Source organism: Lycorma delicatula, chromosome 9, assembly GCF_047948215.1.
Source record: "Lycorma delicatula isolate Av1 chromosome 9, ASM4794821v1, whole genome shotgun sequence".
Taxonomy (NCBI): domain Eukaryota; kingdom Metazoa; phylum Arthropoda; class Insecta; order Hemiptera; family Fulgoridae; genus Lycorma; species Lycorma delicatula.
In genome coordinates this window covers 9173288-9193475 of record NC_134463.1, presented here as the reverse complement: position 1 = coordinate 9193475, position 20188 = coordinate 9173288, and the positions used below count along the sequence as shown (strand labels likewise).

Genomic DNA, 20188 nt, shown 5'->3' with positions numbered 1-20188 from the left:
CATTTTGTAACTTTTTTATGTTGTCCACAACTTCACAAATAATTATGAAGTATTAAATAAATAATATGTGAAATCTGACAGGAGTTACTTAAAATTCATTGGCCTAGTGGCTAATTTCCTCATGCGGTGTTTTATGACATAGTTATGCAACTATGAGAATTATTTGTAGTTTTTTATCATGAAATTTTAAATGACTAACTGTGTTGTGTGTGTTTGCTGGTAATTATTCTATGAAAGTATCTATTTAATTGTTATTTTTAAAAGTCTGTGAATAGCAATGTTTTCTGTAGGTAATAAAGATATTATAAGGGATTGGTCAACCAATTTTGCAGCTGTGAAAAGTATTTTAAATGCAACAAATTTACTTGAAAACTAAGCAGTTTTTAAGTAGATAGCGGCAGCTTGTTTGAAAGTTATGAATCATATCATTTTGTTAAGTATATGTGTATAAAACACATTTGTCTACTGCTCAGAGATTTTGATGAATGTCTTTGAATGGTATTTAATAAAGAATTACGACAACCATACAAAAGCCAAGTCTCCTTTAATCTACACTAATCTGATTGATGGGAGTGTACCCATAATTTGATGTACATAATAATGATGTTATTGAGGTGTTTTGTACTGTCAAACTATAAAATTTGTTAACATTAGTTCTAATAAAGTCCACTTTCTAACTTAGTTCTAAGTATTAGTTAATGTAAGGTTTCCAAGTAAGACATCAGTCTAGTATTTTATAAAATATGATTAAATATAAACTGCCTTAACACTTTTGATTATAATCTTTTTTCTATGTTTTCCTTTATTTTTAGGTGTATATTTATTTTTGTTAAAAGAGTAATCTTTAAAAATTGCATTAATATTTTATTTTATCATATTTTAATGTTATAGTTATTTTTCTTGTAACTATAGCTATGTATTTCAATCTTAAAACGTATAATTCAGGTTACTTACCATGTTTTTGATTATGTAAAATATTTGATATTCAGTTTTACTTATATTTAACATTTTTTTTATATCTAAACAAAGTAATGTTAAGATTTAACCTACTATGTTTTTGTAAAGAAGAAGATTAATTTGCATTTAACTTAGAGAACTTTATTAAGGGAAATAAGAAACTAATAAACTAGCTACACCCTGATTGTGTTACCCGAGGTTTTTCTAATGTCAGAAGGGTGGTTTAATCATTTTTTCAATTTGTTTTTAGGTAAGTTATTAATAGATATGAAAGATGTGTGGTTGGATGATTGATAGGTTGTGTGGAAGTTGGTTGACTAGCTTGATGTTGTATAAAAAACAAGGTGATTTTATAACCATAAGAATGGTGTTCTATTCATAATCATAGTTATTCATATATACATGTAACTGCAGTTTATATTATTCTATTTTTAATACAGTTTAGTTTATCCAGAATCAAACTACACTGGAAGGAGTTAGAGAAAATTGTGTATGTATGAGACCTGTGCATTAAAGCATTAATGAAACAATGCACACTGATACAAAAAGTATAGCATTTAGGATGTGTTTAATCAATTTAGTTTAGTTTTAGAACTAACTGTATTAATTTTTTTTTATATAAATTTAATCTTTTTTCTGAGCACATTTTTAAAAACTGGTTAATAAAGAAACTGGATAATAAAGGGAAATAAATAAACTTTTGTAGCTAAATATCTGAACCAGCGTTCTGTAAATTAGCTAGTAATGTGTTCATTGAATAGGTAAACAAAAACAAACTTTTGTAGGAATTGTTTATATAAATCTATCTTTTTTTTCGTTATGTCACTTAATATAACTATACAAGTTTTTTTTTATATTCAAATTCGTTTATTATCAATTGTTCATCTATCTTTATTTCTGTTAAATTTTATTCTTCATACTCATGCAACAGATAGATTAGTTGTTGCCTAGTTTATTTGATCAAGAAGTAAGCATATTATAACAATATTTCAATTATGCTGTTGTAAATTTTAAATTGTTTTTTCATTTCATCACAACATATTATTTGCTAATGTATGATACTCCATTTCAGATTACAACAAAAAAATCCCATTAAAGTCTTTCTGTATTCATAGGCAATTCTTAAAAATGTACTCAGAAAATTTTAACATTTTTCATTTTGTTTCACTTACACCTTTGTCTTGATGTTGATTTGTCATAAAATTTTTGCTTTCTTCTCTGCCTCCTGTTAACTATGTTATCTTATTCTCCATCTGGAAATTATGTTTTTCATATAGTATAATCACAAATTTAATTTGAGTATTTTTTGAGCTAATAACAGTTGTCTGGTTAATTATCTCCAGCTTAAACAGAATTTCCAAAGCAGAATTCCTGCTTCATTTATTTTCTAAATGATTTTAGATTTTTGTCAGGGCCTTTTTTTACAGATTTTTATTAGTTTTTATGTAATTTTGAGTTTACTTATCTAATTTTTTTTTGTAATCATAAAAGTCATTAGTCTGTTTCTGATGTAATACAGAAGGATTTGTGTATTACTTAAATTGTGTAGGTAATTACTGAGGAATTGGATATGGAAAGAAATGGTGCTATGTTAAGTTCCTAGCTGTGAAGAGGTTACATGTGTAATGATGATTTATTCCCCTCCTCCCTTTCTTTCTTTCTTTTCCTGTTTAGCCTCCGGTAACTACCGTTTAGATAATACTTCAGAGGATGATGAGGATGATATGTATGAGTGTAAATGAAGTGTAGTCTTGTACATTCTCAGTTCGACCATTCCTGAGATGTGTGGTTAATTGAAACCCAACCACCAAAGAACACCGGTATCCACGATCTAGTATTCAAATCCGTGTAAAAATAACTGGCTTTACTAGGACTTGAACGCTGGAACTCTCGCCTTCCAAATCAGCTGATTTGGGAAGACGCGTTCACCACTAGACCAACCCGGTGGGTTTCCCCTCCTCCCTTGCAAGAACTTAAATTACCCTACTCCAAAGCAATTTACTTAATATAGCCACCGTGTTTCTATTTTTTTTTAAGTCATCAGTTCTGATGAGGAAGACCTTAGGATAAATGTTTAGGTATTTCAGATTTCAGTTATGGTTTTGTAGGATTAATAATGAGTTGGCTAACTCTGTTGATAAATTATTAATTTTTAAACTCAAATGAAATAATGCTCTTCAAAATCAGGTTCTTGATTTCATTTTGTTTTATATACAGTGTAATTGTGTAAATATGCAACTTTTTATTGTTACTTTTTTTAGTTTTTAATTTAATTTTTGTGTAAATTTCACATTTTCAGTTTATGAATGATGGATTGTTTACCCCTATTTTCATTTGCTTTCTAATAGGAGGCCCTTGCAGTATTATTTTTCAATTTTATATGCTGTTGCTTACAAAATTCTCCTGTCTAATGTTTTATTTCAATTTTGTTGTTTGCTGTTTAAATGAATAGATATATTTTTTAAAATAAACTTTAATAGTGCATTCCTTTTCAATGTTCAGGTAATAATTATATTTTTGATTTACATTATTTTGAAGTGTCTTAGAAAACTGCTAAGCTTGTCATAATCATCAAATATGTTTTATGCTATTTATATTTTCATCTGAAATGTAATATTGTTTCTCAAAAGGATTTCTTGAAAAAGTCAGAATCAATTTTCAAGATTCAAAATTGGGCTGTCAAATCTTTGTTTGGCACTGTTAACCTGAATAATATCGAACGGATATATTTTTAAATCAAAGATTTTGACTTACCCGTGCATTTTGTTTAATTTTGTACAACCTTTGTTAAGAAAATAGTTACATACCCTTAAAAAAGTTGTTATATCCATCTCTATCAAAATAGATTATGAATTGTTTGTGTATAATTTCCATACTATTTAATGATGTTATGTTTTCATAGCCGTTTTTAATAAATTACTACCCCATTTAAAAGATCTTCTCATCAATTTATTTGAAGTAAAATTAAAACATTCTGTTTTACAGAAACAATATAATAGTGTAGCTCTATTGATAAATTTTTAAATAATATTAATTTGTTGTGTACAAAATTATTTTGTATATAAATAATATTTGCTCAAATAAGTTTCATTAATGCCATCAGAATTGGTGTTTTTGTAGTTACTCATATATTTAATTATTGTTATTATTTCATGTATTTATTATTTCTAATTAATATAAATTTTAAATACTTTTATTTTTTACTTAATTGTGTACTTTATGACGCTGCTATAATCAGGTTTATACCTTTCCCTTGTTCCAACCAGGAAAATACTGTGACAGTTCTTTTTTTCCATGGAATAGCACACTTACCCTTCAATGAGAATACAGTTTTCAGCCCGAAAACTAGTGTGAAACTCATCAATACTGTGGTGTTATGCTGTTATATATATATATTAAACAATAATAAAAATGTATGTTAGATAAATTATAGAGTTGTAGCCAGTTCCTTTCTTATAGACATGTGTGTAGTTTATATTATCTGTACAGTTAAAGTAATAGCAGATCATATTATTTCCATATTTTATTATTAATTTTACATGATGGCATTGACCTACTAGATATCAGTATTATGTTATTATTTCTTATTTAAAGGGAAATTGTAGCATACGTTTAACTTTCCTTATACATGAATTTGTTTATTATACATAGATTTAACTTTTGATATTTTATCCTTATTTCATCTGTTTGACTTTTCTACACACTACACTCTTAGGACATTCTCTTTATTAACAGGTTGTAAGGAAATGTAGTTTGCTATTGTTTTTTTCCAGAACCTTACTTTATTTATTTTTATAATATTTTTTTATACTATAACCTCAGTGTATTCCACACTATTTTGAAAATTATTACTTTCCTTAACTTATTGATAAAATTAAAAAAAAATTGTTTATTTTGATAATATTTTGTGGTTTTCATATAATATACAAAATAAAGTAATGAGACTAGTATTTTTTTGGCAGCCAAAGTGGCAACACTGTAAAGTTATACTAGTAAACATTGTTATATAAACAGCTGATTTATATTAAGTATTAATATTTTAAGTCTATAGTTGCCACATGAGATGAAGACAAACTTTTAATGAAACGAGTTTTTGTTGTGCATTTCAAAAATGAGTGAACTAATTATGAGCAACGTTGTGCAGTCAAGTTTTGTGTTAAACTCTGTGAGAATGCTACTGAAACTTTTTCAAAATTGTAAAGGGTGAATGAAGATGATGCTCTGTCATAAGCCTAAGTTTTAGGTGGTTTAAAGCATTTTCAGATGGCTGGGAAACAGTTGCGGACGATCCATGCTGTGGAAGACAGTTACCATCAGAACATGATGACAGTGTTGAGCGAATCGGAGATTTTTGGAGTTTTTGTCTACAGGACAGACTGTAAATCAATATGTTTACCGAGAAATTCTTGAAAGACTGCAGAAAACCTACGTGAGACCAGCCATCAAAGACAACTGGATGCTGCATCATTACAATGCACCTTGTCACATTGCACTCTCAATTAATGAGTTTTTGGCAACAAAAAAAAAAACTTTCCTGTAGTTCCTCAACCACCTTATTCACCTGACTTGAGTCCCTGCGACCTTTTCCTGTTCCAGACTTTAAAAAAACACTCAAAGGTTATAGAGTCCACGTATAATTGGATTGTAAATAAAAAGTTTTTCTGAACCGGTCTCATTACTTTATTTACAGACCTCATATATCTCATTCGAATTAGAAAACTTGAACCTTTTAGTTAAATATATATATTTTTATTTTAATTTTACCTTACCTTACCTTACCTTATTACCTAATAGATATCTGAATATTTTTTAGTGAAAATAATTTTATAATGTATACAATAATATTTTTCCAGATGTCAACCGAATCTGTTATACTTATTGGAATAAACATTTTTATCCAGTAAAAATAAATTTAAAAATCTACTTTTCTATACATTATAACCTAATCTTTTCGTATTTCATTTGGTATGTAATCATTCGGTCTTCTTTTAACTTTTTCCTCATTTTTACTTTGATCTTACATTTTTTAAATAAGTTTTATTGTGATTTTTTACAAGTATTAATTACATTTAATTATATTATGATGTTTTTGATTTTAAAAAATAAAAATTTGTTAAAGATATTAAAAATTTTGTTTTATGTATTTTCCTAATTGTTTTGTTTTTGGAAATAGTAATTTATTGTATTTTTATATTTGCTTTCACATTGTTTTATTGAAATGATTTTTTTAAGTATTATTTTAATGTGATTTTTTTCTTGACTTAACTTACATACTAGTAGTAAATTGTTTGAACAAACGCGGTAGATAATATGAATAAATGTCTTGAGGAATAATGAGGAATAATAATATTAGTGTATCTATTGCCCTAGTATAAATGTTTTCTCAACATAACGTGTAACCTTTTGTGTTCTGATTGTTTTTTGAAATTTTATTTGCTACTTTTCCTCTTTTTTTATCTTACTGGTTTGTTTGTTTAGAAATTATATACAGACTTTTATTAGTTACTTTTTTTTTTGCTGTGTATTTGAAGCTTAGTAGCTTACTTAATAAAATTATTGTAAAGTATCCTATTTGCTCCTAAATCTGTCTTTATTTCAGTGTCACAACCATGTAGAAAGCACAGTAAATATTTGAAAAATATGTCCTAATAACTGCCTGATGAGTAATAATTTTTGCTAGTTAGTAATTAATATATAGTTTTCCATTTATCAGTCAGTTTCAAGTATTTCTAACTATTTGCAAATTATTTTATTAAATAATTTGGTTTGGTTATTTTTAAAAATTAAACTAGTACGTTTGTTTATTAAGTTTAATAAGGGTGTAATCTCAATAATTTAAATGTAACAGTTAATACTACAGTGATGAACTGGTAATTAAAAAAAAAACTACTGCATCAAGTGTTTGTGAAAAAAATACTTAAACAATCATGATAACGTATACAAACTATGTAATTGCTATTGTAGAAAAAAGATGCGATGGCTATCATTTTCTTGAGTTGTATCCTGTTCATAGTCTGTGAAATAGACTATTATTTAGCAATATCAGTTCATGCATCACATAATAATGATTGTTTTTAATAAAATACTCATTTTCTTATTCGGCTCATCAAATAATAATTCATTTTTTTTTAATAACTGTTCATAATAGAAATAGCTATTATTTGAAATTAAAAAACACTTTTAATTGATAGATGATGAGATTGGACAAGGAAAATGTGAAAAAGTTGTAGGACATATTTTTAGATTTTTGTATGATATTTTGAGATTTCTCTTTGTATGTAAATTCATGTTATATAAACATAATGAAAATGTGCACATTTTTTTTTAGTTTTACTACATTTTTTGAAAAAGAATTTCAGTTATGAAATGAAATTGTATACGTTACAAATGTGATGGGGAAATAAAATTGAACTTTCCTCAAATTTTAGTGTTATTAGAGCTTTGGCAAAGATGTAACGTGATTGTTATAAATGCAGGTGTATGTTATCTTCATTCAGCTGTAATTCATTAACGCTTTTTAATTTTGTTTTCAATTTTAATTATTTTTTATACATTAATGAAGGATGTTAATGATATTCATGTTTGAGTCTCATTATAAAGATAAAATTATTGAGGTTGTAGTCAGACATTAGAAAGTTGTGTTTCAACTTTATTAACAATATTTTTCTTTGATTTTCTGGATTTATTATTAATAACATTGTATGACAACTAAGCTGTCATATTTATTTATAGCAAATAATCCAGTAAGAAACAATATTTTGCGTGCTTTTGTGAATAATATTTTTAATTATATCATTTAATAGTATTTCTTATATATTTAAAATATATTTAACAGTGTTCAAGTAAAAATTCTTAAAACAATTGTAAACAGTTTAGATAATGTATCATTAAAGTTTTTTCTTTTTGTTATTAGATAAGCAACTCTTATGTTTTAAACTTAGTTTTAAAAGGCAATTAATCTTTTACTGATAATGATAAGCATTAAATAAATTTTTGTTTTGTTTGTGCTTTGAAAAACTACGTACGCTTTTTGTTAGAAAATTTGCTTTTGCGATTTAGATTAATTTTCGAATTGAAAGGTTTGTCTATAAATTTATTATTGGTGTTGGTGTATATTATTAATTCAATTTATTTATTTTTCATAAATATAAATAAATTATTTTGAATTGTGTTATTGACCATTCATGAAGTGGTAGAATATCTTATAATTAATTAAATTAGTTACTTACATTTTTTATATTATTGATTTATCTTAATAGTATTATCTGTGTGCGGTGGATGTTGGTTAATTTATGTTAAAGATTACAGGCTGTTTCATTCAAATGGGTGTAATGTTTCATCTGTATGTTTTTTATTCATTCATGAAAAATATGCACTTGTAATCTTGAAAGACAGAAAATAGGAAATCAAATAAATTGCCATGTATACATGCCATGTCATTTTTTTAACATTTTTTTAAATTTAATTATTAGGTGTGGTTTGTTATTGAATGTTTTTATCTAGTTCATTTCTAGATGTAGTTTTTTCTTATGGTTAATTCACTTTTGTTCAATCATTTTGGTATCTGCTTAGATGCATTATAATTACATTACATTTTTCTTGAAAAGTTAAATAATGTAACTAATAAATTAGCTATTAAAAATTATTAATAAAAATTTTAATTTTAGAAAAAAAAATACCAATTTCATCTTAAAATAAGCTTGTAATGAATTTATTCATTTAATGAAATAGTAAATATTTAAAATACTAATGAAAAAGGAGAATTTCAAATAGATTTATAAATAAAAAGCAATAATTGAAATTTTGTTTAAGTATTAAATATATATATATATATATATATATATATATATATTTAATTTATCATATTTAATTATCATATTTATTTATCATATTTATTTATCATATAATTTATCATATTTAATTTATATTTATCAGTCTGATGTTTTCACAACTTGTGAAAACATCACAAGTTGCTTTGTGAAAACATCAGACTGAATTTTGAGTCAATTTTGTTCCCTTCATAAAAAGAATATAATAAATGAGCTATGAACAGATTATTGTTCTTATACAAATACATAGTTATTTCAGACCAAAATTTATATTACCTTGAACTAAAAACATAATATTGGGAAAATACTTTTTCATAATTTTTTTTACTTGTTTTATCTCTGTACCTAATTTATTACTATTATTAATATTCATGAAAAAATCAATTTTTTAATTCAGTAAAGTTTATTTTTTATGTATGTACAACTTCTTCCCATTAAAACTTAACTTTTATTTAAGGGGGAAATAAATTGAAAATATAAATGTCTTAACACTGTCTTTTTTTTATTTTAATGTAAAGTTTATACAAAAAGGTTTTTATTAAATATGATACCAATAAGTTTGAGTGAACTTTGAATATTTATTAGGCCACTGTGATTTATAGCAGTCAGATTATATTTCAGGAAAAATTGAATGTCTGTAACTAATAAAAGTAATATTGTAAATATGTGTTGTGGTAATAAAAACTGTTACCCAATTATAGGACAAAATATTGTGTAGAATTTCTTTTTAAATAGATTATTCAACAGACTTACCTCTAGTTTAAGTTCAGGAATAACTACTATATAATTAAGAAATAATTTTTTATTATTTTTAAGCATTCTTGTCGCATGGAAACATTTTTTTTGTTAAAAGACTAAAACTTGTAGTTTCTTTGAAAATCAAATTTTACATAAAAAATTAGACTTTTAATTTATGATACTATTAGTAAAAATTATTTCTATGTTTTAAAGTTTTATAGGTATTTTATGTAATGTTTATCCAATCCTATGTACGTTCCATTTCAATATATCTTCTCTGTAAATTGTATTATCTTGTATATTTAACTGTAAATGGAGTATTGCATATTTCCCAAATATTCAGTTCCGATTTCATCAAATCCTTTTTTCTTCAATTCTCTTGTTATTTATTTAATTGATATTAGTATGGGATGCAGATCTTTAACTAAACTAGTCAATTGAAAGAGTTACTCTTTCAGGTGTATTGCTGCCTGTCATGTACTACCCTTTTTTGTTACTATTGTTACTCTTTAAAAGAGATTGGTTATCTTATTTAGGTTCCCTTTCTGTTTGTATTTATTGTTATGCTTTGATACAAATTAGTTACTAAAAAGGCCATTTTAGTTAGATTTAGTTACGACTTGCCTGGAATGAAAAATGCATTACTGTGTATTTAAGTTGCTGTACTTAACAGATTTTGTATGTAAAAAAAGAATTAGTAACAAATGTTTTTTCCCATTTTTAATACACACACGTGCACACACACACACACACACACACACACACACATACATACACATACACATACACATACACATACACACACACACACACACACACCCACATAAATACACACACATACCCACATAAATACACACACATACATACATACACACACACACATACACACACACCCACACATACACATACACATATGCATACACACATGCATACACACACACACACACACACACATACACACACAGTGCTGTTATAAGTTTTGTGAAGGATTTAAGATGTTAATATATATTTTTGCCATATAAATTATTTTCCATAATTAAATAATTAGTTTTTCATAATTGGGTTTTTTCTATTTGTAATTACTTACTATTACAACTGTGCTGTAATTCACAGACCATAACAAACAAAGTCCTATTATCATTACTGATTTCATTTAATTCTTATCTCTATTCCCTAGGTTATTTGCTCTTAATTCATAATTTCACTAATTTTGACTTTATAAGTCAAAATTTTTCAAGTTTTTAACTTACTTTCTTTTTTTTGTCAAATGCATTGGTGTATTTGTAAATTTTGTTTTAATAAACTCGCTATATTCATTTCGTTGATCAAAATTTGCATGTTGTGGTCATAGACATCATTCTGCTTGTGTGTATGTCCAGACTTAATTATCAGGACAAACACATTGGCTGAATCTAGTATTGTATGTATTGCTTGGAAGTGTTTTTTTTGCATCTTTGCTTTTTCTTGTTTTTGTTGTGTTTGAATTTTTCCTTTTTCATTTATAGCATGGAAATTTTATTATTGTAATCTGTGACATTGTCACTTAATTTAATGTTTACAAAATCTGTAAATATACTGAATTTTTATATCTAGTATGTCATATATTTTCTTGCAAGAAATAAATTTATTTTCCAGAAATAATATTTAAATATTTCTTATTTTTCTAATATTCAGAAAAAACTTTTTTTTTCAGTAATTGTTATTATGAAAAAAGATAAAAAAAGAATGTAATGTGTGCACGATTAATTGATTATTCATTCATTATTCATACAGGCTTCTTTTCTTTTAAATGAATTTTTGTGATTAAATTTTGGTTTATATTTTTACTTCTTTTATGTTTACAATTTAATTTATTTTTGTTAATTCAGATGCGTCGTCAAAGAGAAGATATGCAGGTGAATGTGGCAGGTTTACGGAGAAATATTAAAAATCTTGCTCACAATTATTCTGATGCTCAGGTATACATATATTTATAGTTGAAAATAGTTAAAAATTAATAAATTACCTATGTGGTAAAATATACCAGGTGATAATTTGAAAAGTAACCGCATTTATTATTCAACAGCTATTAGTCCCATCATATTTCTGTTTGCAGGCATGCATACCATTCTCGGGGAGAACCTTTTTAAAATTATTTTCAAATGGGTGGAACCCACCCACTTCACTGCACTATCCGAAGTCAAAAATCTTAAATGGCAATGGTAGCATTTAATTACACTAATTGACAACCTGAAAAAATAATGAATTTTGGTAAAAAGAAAAAGAAAATTCATCCCACCCCTTGGCTCAGTAGGTGCGAAAAACCATTTTAGGTAGTATTTTTTTTTTTTAAATTACAGTCTAACTAAAATAACTATAAAATTACATGATATTACTTCTTAAACAATTTTTGAAATTTTTTTTAGTTATCAACGCAAAGTTTGGCTCATGAATGTTTTCTAAATATTCAAGGGTTGAAAACTTGTTTAAAATGAAACTGTGTAGCTTGTGACACTCATTAGAAGGCCCTTTGAATGACAAGTAATTTGAAACAAATAAAATAAAATTGGTTCACTGGTATTGAAGTTATGATTAAACATATGTTTTTTAGGTTGTGTTGGGATACAATATTACTGGCCCAAAGCATTAGGTCTGAAATTCTCTGTCTTCCTTAAAAATATGGGATTTAGGTTTCTCCAGCATTAAAAAAATTTCAGTTAAAAATCAGTTAAACATACGAAAAACCAATAATAAGGTACCTACTTCTTCACTGGTAACATGTTGATAAATTTATTACCACATAAACTTAATGATTAAATAATTAAATAAAAACTAATTTATGAATGAATAATTGTTAATAAAAACAAAGAAAAAAAAGGTTACATCATTCTTTAGTTAATTTTGTTATGAAGGTTTTTAACAATAAGAGTCCTTAAGACTCTGTGGCGCTCTGTTTGTCGGCCTCCATGATGCAAGTGGTAGCAAATTGGCCTTTCATCCGGAGGTCCCGGGTTCGAATTCTTGTCAGACAAGGCATTTTCACATGCTACAAAATTGTCATTTCATCTCTTCCTCTGAAGCAATACCTAGGAGGCTAAAAAAAAGAAATAATAAATGACACATTTCTTTTACCTAAGTAAAAAAGAAGTATCACTTTTTAAATCATTTGTTCAAAATGATTCCCATTTTTCTGTAAACAGTAGTAAAGCCTTCGTTCAAATTCACATTTTACTTTTAAAGTTTCATTAGTTACATCCCTTCATGCTCTTATAATTTTATTTTTCAACTCTTGTGTGTTAGCACGAATTTCTTTATAAATTATTGATTTTAAATGACCACAAAAAAAGTCCAGTGGTGTAAGATCAACAGACTTTGCTGGCCATTCAACTGTTCCTTTTCTAGCTATCCAATACCCAGGAAACATTTGGTCCAACCGTTGTCGAACTGGAAGTGAACAGTGAGCAGGTGCTCCATCTTGCTGAAAGTGAAGCATGTTTTCGTTAAGTAATATGTTTCCATTGTCATCTAACCTATTTTCTGAGGCATGTAGGTGAATAACTTCATGCAGCAACTGCAAATACTTTTCACCTGTCAAATTCCCATCGATAAATACTGGACCAGTTATGTTATTACCTTAATTTCTGCTCACACATTTATTTTTTTAGGATGCTGCATGTTTCCATCATGAGTATTTATATCGTTCCAGTGTCACAGTTATGTTTATTAACAAAGCAGTTTAGAAAGAAGGTGAAATTAAATATTTTTCGTAAAAATTGGATTGGAATCTATTAATTGAATCCATTTCTTCACAGAATTCAGTCCTGTCAGCATCATTCTGATGCAGTTGAATTTTATACGGAAAAAATTTATTCAATTTTAATGTAGTGAAAACAGAACCACATAAGCAACCCCATTGTCACGGGATATTTTATGAATTGATCTCTGAGGATTTGCTACTATATTTCCCATGATTTCAACGATAGTTAATTCGTTTAAAACCTTTTGCCCTATACTTTTCTTATTCATGACAGATCCTGTTTCTTGGAATTTCTTTTATAACTTTTACAATGTAAGAGTGTGAAATATTTTTGTTTGAATGCCGTTCATTAATTGCTCGGGTAGTTTTTCTACCACATTTATTTTATTCTCCATATGTAAAAATTAGTTCAGTCCTTTTTTCCAGATTGTAAGTCATTTTAGCGAGACAAATTTACTAAAGACAAAAAGTGAAAGGCCAAGTGGTAGAACAGTAACACAAACCAAGTGCCAGTTTTAACTGAAGAACACAACAATTTAAATAAAACATGATGATGAAATAAATACAATAAATACTTTTTGCCGCTACTTACAGTATGAAAGAAAACAATTTGCAAAAATTTACCATAGAAACTAAGATCTCAATAATTGGCAGAAAATTATAACCTGTTACAAGGTAATCAATTTTTCAACTTGTTACCAACAAAGAAGTAGATTAGATACTTTATTATTGGTTTCTCATATGTTTAACTGATGTTATAATTTTGTTTTTACTGGTACGTTTTATCATTGCCGGAAAAACCTAAAACCCATATTTTTAAGAAGAATGGGCAATTTCAGATCTAATGTTTTGGGTCAGTAACATTGTATCCCAACATAACCTAAAAAAACACATTTTTAATCACAACTTCAATACTGGTGAACCAATTTTTATTTTATTTGTTCCAAATTACTTGTCATTCAAAGGGACTTCTAGTGAGGTGTCACAAGCTACATCATCTCATAAAAAAAAAAGTTTTCAAACCTTGAATATTTAGAAAACATGTAGGGTGAAACTTTGTGTTCGTAATTTAAAAAATAATTTTCAAAGTTTTAATCTGCAAACTATAATTATTTTAAATCGTTTAAGAAATAATATCATGCAATTTTATGTTATTTTAGTTGGACTGTAATTTAAAAAAGTACTACCTGAAATGGTTTTTCGCACCTACTGAGCGAATTTTTATTTTCTTTTTACCAAAATTTATTATTTTTTCGAGTTGTCAATGAGGGTAATTAAGTGTTACCATTGCCATTTAAGATTTTTGACTTGGGGTAGGTGTAGTGAAGAGGGTGGGTTCCACCTCTTTAAAAATAATTTTAAAAAGGTTCTCCCTGAGAATGGTATATGTGCCTATAAGCAGAAATACGATGGGTCTAATAGTTGTTGAATAATAAATGTAACTTTTCAAGTGATCATCCAGTATAGATTTAAATAAAATAGTGATTTTTTTTTTTTTTTTTTTTTTTAGGAAATAATAGGCCACCAAAAAGGGTGTTTGCATAAATTATAAATTATTTGCATAATTAATTATGTTTTTTCATATTTGTAAATTATACTTCAGTAACAATTTAATCTAATTTTATCAAAACAAGTTGTTATATTTGTTAGTTGATATCCATTATCTTAATTTATTATTCATGCATATACTTACCGTTTTAATGAAAAAGAAAAAATCCGAGTACTAAAGTACATTATGCACCAAGTTTTGAACTTGTAATTTTTTTATTTAATACCGGCATACTTTAAAAATTTTTTCCCTTGAAGTATTTTCAAAATATTACCAAATTCTGCATTTATCTGTAGTTATTATTTTGATTGTTTGCTGGAATATATTTCTTGTGCATGAGTATGTTGTAAGAGCAGTAGTAAATGTACAGTTTTCACTGTATATTTACTCTTCAGGAGTAGAATGGTAAATTCTGATCATATTTATTCCTGTTTTCGATTGTGAAAGTTTAATCCATCTTGTGTAGGCTTTTTAAGCTTTTTGTACTATAATTTTTTTTATAGTATCTCCTCAGGACTTAAAATTAATTATTAACTTCTTTGATAGTTATGTATGCTCTATTCATTAGCTTATAGAATGAAGAATAAAGAATTGTTGTGTTTGAGTTACATCCCTTACATCAGTGCCAATTCACAATATAGCCATATCTGTATACAACACTGTAATCTTTACTTCCCAACAGGGAGTCAGGAAGGTGGCTTCCCTTCACAAGATCTAACCATTCCTGATCAACAAAGTAATAAACAGGATCATGTGGCTCACAGAACATCAAAAAATTAAGAAATGGATCGGTACTAATTGAGACTTATAGTGATGAACAGAGTGTATCTCTCTTACGTATTACTAATATGGGTGGTATAAACATAAATGCAGTGTGTCACAAATTTTTAAATACCAGCTGGGTAGTATTTTTTTGCAGAGACCTTCTGGAGATGGAAGTAACTGAAATAACTGATGTGCTTCATACCCAAGAAGTTGTAGATGTGAAATGTATAATGAAATGGCAGAGTGGAATAGCAGAACCAACACCTTCTTTTATATTAACTTTCAACCTTCCAGTATCACCAGAAAAAATAAAAGTTGGTTACCTGTAGTTTGAGTTCAATCTTTCATTCTCAACCCACAGCGATGTTTCAAATGTCAGGCATATAGCCACATTACAACTTCTTGCTCAAAAACTGAGATATGTGTTAAGGAAGGCCAGAGTGATACTAACTGCCAAGATGATGAAAGATGTGTGAGGATCACATACAGCTCACTCTCAAGATTGCTGAACTATTAAAGAATAGAAGGCAATCCTCAAAATCTGTAGGAAGCAGAAACTATCTTTTCCAACCACACGAAGAGAATATAAAAAAACAATGAACTCTCGTAACCTGGTTAAACCAGATGTCTCTTCGCTACCGTGACATCAAGTAAAGATCCTGTATTTGCGGGATCTTTGCTCGACGTCAACAGAACGGATCCTGCTATGAACTAAAAAAACTTGTTCAGATGTTATCTGACTAAGTTGCTTCATTTACTGCAACTATTTCAGAGCCAACTAAGATGACTAAGAAGTCGGTAGTTGTTACTAGTGAAACTAACACTAGTGGGATCCCTCTTAAAGTACCTGTACCTAAAGTTTTGCCTTTACAGACAGAAGTAAATATAGCTGGCATGCAACAACACCTATTGTGTATTTATAATAAGTTATTCTCCATACAAGTCTTCCACCAGTCTGGTCAAAGCCATTGACATACCAGTATTTAAACCTGGTAAAGGCAAAGCTACCCTCAAGCTTACTGCCCTATCTCCTTGAAAAGCGTAGTACGCAAAGTGATGGAGAAAATGCTGAACCGCAGGCATACATGGTACTTAGAGAGACATGGCCTTTTATTTTCAGAACAGTGTGGTTTCCGCCAAAGAAGTTCTTTCACTGACCATTTAGTGTCACTGGAAGCAGCTATTCAAAACACTTTCCTACTTCACCACTGCCTCGTCGCTGTCAGGAAGACATACAACATGGCATGGTAATGTGAAATTCGAAACACCCTTAAAGAATGGGGAGTCAAGGGCAATATGCTTGCTTTTATTAGGGCTTTCTTAAATAACCAAACTTTCTGTGTTTGTGTTTTGGAGTGCTTGAAGGAAGTGTATTAATGGCCATCTTGTTTGCTATACCCATCAACAGTATTACTAAATGTGTGCAGCTACATGTTTCATGTTTGTTTGTTGATGATTTTGTTATATATTCTACATCCCATACAATAGCCACAATAGAGAGACTACTACGGAATACTACATCACACCTTGAAGCTTGGTCCAAGGTTACCAGCTTCACCTTTTCACCTTAGAAAACAAAATGTATATTATTTTCTCACCTGTAGAATGCTGTCATTCCACAAATTTTCCTCAATGAAGCGCTAATTTCTATTAATTAGCATTCACTTTTTGACCTATCTTACATGGGTGAAACATCAAACAATTAAAAACAAAATGTTCTAAACTTCTATATATGCTGCAAGTTCTTAGCAACACCAGTTGGGGAGCTGATCAGTCATGTATGTTGCGTTTTTATTATTCCTTAGTTCGTTCCTGTTTAGATAATGGTTGTGTCGCCTACTCTAAAGTGTGTAATACCATACTGAAGATGTTAGATGCCATACATCATGCTTTTCTTCGTTTTGCTACAGGTGCTTTTAGATCAAGCCCTGTCACTAGCATATTTGTTGAGTACGATGAACCATCACTTTGGGATAGACAGGAACCAACTTCTAACATCTTTGCCTGTTTCAAAGGACAACTGAATTACCCAGCTTTTAACACAGTCCTTGGGAATCTTAATTTTTTTTCAAAGGTATGAAAACCATCCACATTATACTGCACCTATGGGTTTTCATACCCAGTAATTATTACACCTTATAATTGTTTACATGCCTTCTATTTTTCCAAATTATTCCTGTTCATATTCTCTGTGGAAAATCACCCTTATAAATTTTATGATATACAATAAAGAATCAACACCAGCTGGTCATCCTTCAGCAAATGTTTTACCATAATCTCTCAAGACAAACCCAGATGCAATAGAATGCAAGATGGATCGAAACAGAACGATGCCATTGGATGCACATTTGTTGTTAATGGCAGGAAATCTATATGTTAGGTCTACCTAATATTACACGTGTATTTACTGCTGATCTGTATGCTGTCAATAAGGCTTTGAATATTGTTAACTCACAATACTGTCCTAATTTTCTGTTACCATTTAAAGAAAACTACTGCATAAATACATAGAATGCTTGTCGAAGCTTATGGTGAGTGAGCATGCTCTTGGTAAATTACAATGCTTTGAGTGGTTAAAAAGTTCAAAAGTGGCAATTTTGACATGAGAAACGAATAACGTGGAAGACCACCAAAAAAGTTTGAAGACAGCGAATTGCAAGCATTGTTGGATGAGGATGACACTCAAAACGTAACAACTCGCAGATCAATTAAATGTAACATGAGAAGCCATTTCCCTACATTTGAAAGCTACGGGAAAGATCCAGAAGATGGGAAAATGGGTTCCATATGAACTAAATGAAAGACAGCAAGAAGACTGAAAAACCACTTGCGAAATGCTGCTCGCCAGTTACAAAAGAAAGTTATTTTTCCATCAAGTTGTGACAGGTAATGAAAAGTGCATATATATTGAAAATCCTAAGCATAAAAGATAGTAACTCCAGGCAAACCATCGACATTGATTTCAAGACCAAATCGCTATGGAAAGAAGACAATGCTCTGTGTGGGATCAGAAGGGTGAGATCTATTATGAGCTACTAAAACCTGGCAAAACCATTAATACTGAATGCTACCGACAACTAATGTTCAATATGAATCAACCATTGCGTGAAAAACAACCAGAATATCAAAAAAGGCAACACAGAGTGATTTTGCTTCATGATATTGCACCATCACACACAGCAAAACTTGTCAAGGAAACCATTGAGGCATTCAGTTGGGAAATACTTTTGCATCCAGCTTACTCACCAGACTTGGCTTTATCTGACTACTATTTATTTGCATTAATGGGACACACACTTGCTGAGCAGCGCTTCACTTCCTATGAAAATGTACAAAAATGGCTCGATGACTGGTTTGCATCAAAAGAACAACAGTTTTTTGGCATGGCATATCATTTTCATACAATAAACGTGTATTTTCTATATAAAAATTTGAGTTTCATATTTACTCACCTGGTATATAGTCTCTGTATAATTAATTTGTCATATAATAGTCAATGTAAGCAAAAGTTTATATAACGTTATGTCTTCTCAGTTCTATTAAAACTCTTTATCTTTTCATATGATCACTTTTGTTTTTGTGTTTCTGTTACTTATTCATTTGCTCTAATGTTGTTTAATGTTAATATAATGAATTTTTTAAAGTTTACTGGAACGTGCATGTAGTTTATTCCTAGATTCTTGTCTGTACAACTTGTATTATACCATTATTTTGATACGATGTCTGATAACAATTCAACTGATAATAGTGCATGATTACAGATATCCTGTTTCAAAAAGAACTGTGAAAAAAGCCCTAAATCCTGTGTAAAAAACACATCAATTTCAATGCTTAACAAAAGCGAATTACAAAGTAATCTAACAGTGTTGATTTTGGATGTCATTAATAAACTGCTAACATAAGTGGAAGTTATGCTCCTTCAGTGTACAATGTTATTCGCAAGATTGAATCTACTACTGAGTTATGGTTTCTTAAAAAACAAAAACCCTGCAGATCAGTTGAAGAAAAAGTTGACAATTTAGATAAAAACGTGATTCATAAAAAAGTACGTGAATTTTATTTTTTGAGAAATGGTTTAGCGATGTGCTATACCTCCTCTGGAGAATAATTCGTTTATTGCCTTAGACAATCCCCGTACCATTTATGTAAAAAGGAAAGAATTCCAGCCATGTCTTAGAAAAAGAATGATATCAAAATGTGACTTAGTTCAAAAGGAGTGATTTTTGAAGAGGATGGATGAGCTTTATGTTCAATTATTGTAAAGGGTTTCACGCATTAAAAGTAATATTAATGTGTATAAAACTGATGAGTTAAAAAGATCCAGTGGCAAACAGTGCTTCAGTTCCCTCCCTATCATTGCGTACTCAACCCAATTAAGTTAATTTGGGGGCAAATCAAAAGTTACATAGTGTCAGAAAATACTGCTTTAATTAAAATAGCTGATGTTAAAAATTTATGCTTAAAAGCCATCTATAAAATAGGCCAGCAGGAATGGTAAAACTATGAAACATATAACAAATACTATTGAACCAAATTATTAGAAATTGGATAATATAATAGAAAACAAAATTGAGCCTCCCATTTTATTTCTTAATACTGACAGCACTAAAAATT

At 28.7% G+C, this 20188-nt stretch overlaps 1 protein-coding gene across 7 annotated transcripts in view; it reads left to right on the top strand.

The window, feature by feature from the left end:
• lqf (epsin homolog lqf) overlaps positions 1-20188 on the top strand; it is a 119766-nt gene that overhangs the window by 57241 nt on the left and 42337 nt on the right. For 6 of the 7 annotated variants that reach the window (XM_075375652.1, XM_075375654.1, XM_075375651.1 and 3 more), the window contains one exon: positions 11393-11482. In XM_075375652.1, the coding sequence (XP_075231767.1) occupies positions 11393-11482 (90 nt within the window). Of the gene's footprint in view, positions 1-7970; positions 8037-11392; positions 11483-20188 lie in introns of those variants that run through there. The other variant, XM_075375653.1, reaches the window with a different exon arrangement.